Below are 2,906 nucleotides of genomic sequence, written 5' to 3'. Positions count from 1 at the left end.
TGCTGAGACACACCACATATGACCTCCTCTACCACCCCTAATTCATTTCTTCTTCCTTGACCCCCACCACCCACTTCAGGGTCCTCCTGCTCCCAGACATCCACCCCCTGCCACCATGGCTCAGCGATGCACACACATGGCCGAGAACCCCCATGTGGAGCTCCCCTAAGGCAAGACAGTGGAAGCCTCTCTGGGCCTGGAGGGGCATGGGTAGGGGCTGTTTGCAGGAGAGGAGTATCCTCCCCTACGAGCCTCAATTTCTTCATCTGCATAGTGGGTCCCCATCTGCGGGCAGGAACGTGGAGGGGCAAGAGGAAAGAGGGCCCCGGGGCGGGGCGTGGTTCCGGGGTCTTCTGGCCTGTGCTGGGCCTGGCCACCTTCCATGGGCTCAGATATGGATGTGACCATCCCTCCCAGTCACACCTGGAACCCCAGGCTGAGGTGGGGCCAAGAGAGCAGAAAAAACTTCGAGAACTGCCTGGACAGACACCTTCCAGAGGAGGTTGCTGCCAGGATCCCCTCAGACCCCAGTGTGTGGTCAGTGTCAGAGGCTCCGGCTAAGGACTGACACCTCGGATATTCCCAGCAGCCCCCAGGGAAAGGTGCTTTTCCCTCTCTGCACTTCATTTTGTGTCTGCCCAGGGGCCCTTGTTGGCACATGGATGAGGTAGCGAGGTGTGGCAGCCCCCACAGAGGATCTCGGACGTGTGTGTGGGGTGTCGGGGGTGGTTCACCTGCTCTGGAAGGCAGGGCTCTCCTCCTTCCCGCCAGAGACAGGAGGCAAGGGAGGCCTCAGGAAGGGCCAAGAGCCTCTAATGGAAAATGTGTCCTGGAGGGCTGGGCTATCATAAGAACAGAGCTATGACTGGCCAACAGGAAGTGACCACTTGGCCCACAGAGGCTTCCTGAGCTGAACAGGGGTTGATGGGGGTGCTGTAGCCTAGAACTTCCTCCCCCATCTTATTGGGCCAGCACTTGGACCCCATGAGGCACCTCTGCCAGACAAAGTGGCCCCAGCCTCCGGGCCAACATAGGTCATCTGTGGGCCTCCCAAGGGCTGACTGGAGACAGGGGCTGGTTTATCTCACTGGGCCCTGTCTGCTGACCCTCTCTGCTCCTCCGCCTGTGCTCAGGAAGCTGGGGGTGGGGATGGTCCAGCAGACAAGAAGCCTGAGGTCACTTGGCCACAACCCAGAGCAGCCGGCGCCCAGCCCCAACAGCATGCGGGTGCTCCTGCTGCTGTGGCCCCTGGCACTGGGGGTTAGCCAAGAGAGTGGCACCCAGACCCCCAGCATCTATGACGAGGGCGGGAGCACAGGGAGAGGAGACGGTGAGTGACCCCAGGTGCTGTCTTTAGACTGGCGGGGGTAACAGAGAGGGGCAGGACGACACGTGGGACTGGGAGGCCCTTCAGCCCAGACCTGAGCCCACGGGGCTGGAGGTTTCTCTGTCTAGCTCTATCCCACCAACCTGGGGGTTCCTGAGAGCAGAGGCTCGGACTGCAGCTCCTCTGGGGGCAGCATCATCCAGCAGGAGGGACGGGCTGAAGGCTGGGGATGGGGATGAGGTGATGCCTGGGTTCTCAGTGCCTCCATCCCCCTTTCCTCCCCAGATGGCACTCTGGGACCTGGGGCCAGGCCCCAGGGAGCGATCCCTTGTCCACCCCACCCGCGCAGCTTCCCTGGCTGGTCCTACGCCAACGACAGCAACACTCTGGAGCTCTGGGACAACTCTCGAGAGCTGCTGCTGGGCTGGGTTCCCACAAGGCTGGTGCCCGCACTCTACGGGCTGGCTCTCGTGGTGGGGCTGCCTGCCAACAGCCTGGCACTGTGGGTGCTGGCCACGCGGGTGCCTCGGCTGCCGTCCACGGTGCTGCTCATGAACCTAGCAGCTGCTGACCTGCTACTAGCCCTGACCCTGCCCCCTCGCATTGCCTACCACCTGCGGGGCCAACGCTGGCCCTTCGGTGAGGCCGCCTGCCGCCTGGACACGGCTGCACTCTATGGTCACATGTACTGTTCCATGTTGCTGCTGGCCGCCATCAGCCTGGACCGCTACCTGGCCGTGGTGCACCCACTGCGGGCCCGCACCCTGCGAGGCCGGCACCTGGCCACTGGGCTCTGTGCTGCAGCCTGGCTGGTGGCGGTCACTCTGGTGCTGCCCCTGGGGCTGCAGCAGCAGACCTTCCGTCTGTCGCTTTCAGACCGTGTGCTCTGCCATGACGCGCTGCCCATGGGTGTTCAGGCCTCCTACTGGCGACCCACCTTCATCTGCTTGGCTGTGTTCGGCTGCCTCCTGCCCCTGCTGGCCATGCTGCTTTGCTATGGGGCCACTCTGTGTGCGCTGGTAGCCAGTGGCAAGCGCTACAGGCACGCACTAAGGCTGACGGCACTAGTGCTGGCCTCAGCCGTGGCCTTCTTCGCGCCCAGCAACATGCTGCTGCTGCTGCACTACTCAGACCCAGGCCCGGAGGCCTGGGGGAACCTGTATGCTGCCTACGTGCCCAGCCTGGCGCTCAGCACCCTCAACAGCTGCGTTGACCCCTTCGTCTACTACTACGTGTCAGCCGAGTTCAGGGACAAGGTACGGGAGGCGCTGCTCCGCCGGGTGCCAGGAGCAACCGTGGCCTCCAGGGAGGGGGGCAGCCCGGGGATGGGCACCTGGTCCTCATCGCTCGTGTGATAGCCCCTCAGGGAGGCAGGGTGAGAGAGAGGGGTTGTACTAGGTTGAATAGAGTCCCCCGAATTCATGTCCCCTGGAAACCTTTAATGAGCTTGTTTATAAAGAGGGTCTTTGCGGGTGTAATTAGTTAAGAGGTGGTCATGTTTGGGTAGGGTGGGCCCTAAACCCCTTATGACTGATGTCCTCATAAGAAGACACAGAGGTACACGTAGGGAAGAAGACCA

At 62.3% G+C, this 2,906-nt stretch overlaps 1 protein-coding gene across 2 annotated transcripts; it reads left to right on the top strand.

Annotated features, from left to right (window-relative positions):
* The first annotated feature begins 1,221 nt into the window (after window positions 1–1,221).
* On the top strand, window positions 1,222–2,682 carry F2RL3 (F2R like thrombin or trypsin receptor 3). 2 transcript variants are annotated; one of them, XM_011366865.1, is made up of 2 exons: window positions 1,222–1,330; window positions 1,649–2,682. In XM_011366865.1, the coding sequence occupies exons 1-2, from the start codon at window positions 1,222–1,224 to the stop codon at window positions 2,680–2,682; spliced, it is 1,143 nt and encodes a 380-aa protein (XP_011365167.1). The 2 variants fall into 2 exon arrangements, with proteins under 2 accessions (XP_011365167.1, XP_023390255.1); XM_023534487.1 differs by having other exon boundaries at window positions 1,613–2,682.
* The last annotated feature ends 224 nt before the right edge of the window (window positions 2,683–2,906 follow it).

The sequence above is a fragment of the Pteropus vampyrus genome, unplaced genomic scaffold (genome assembly GCF_000151845.1).
Source record: "Pteropus vampyrus isolate Shadow unplaced genomic scaffold, Pvam_2.0 Scaffold126, whole genome shotgun sequence".
Classification (NCBI taxonomy): Eukaryota; Metazoa; Chordata; class Mammalia; order Chiroptera; family Pteropodidae; genus Pteropus; species Pteropus vampyrus.
The sequence above is the reverse complement of the archived record's forward strand: the minus strand, read 5'-3'. Positions and strand labels throughout refer to the sequence as shown.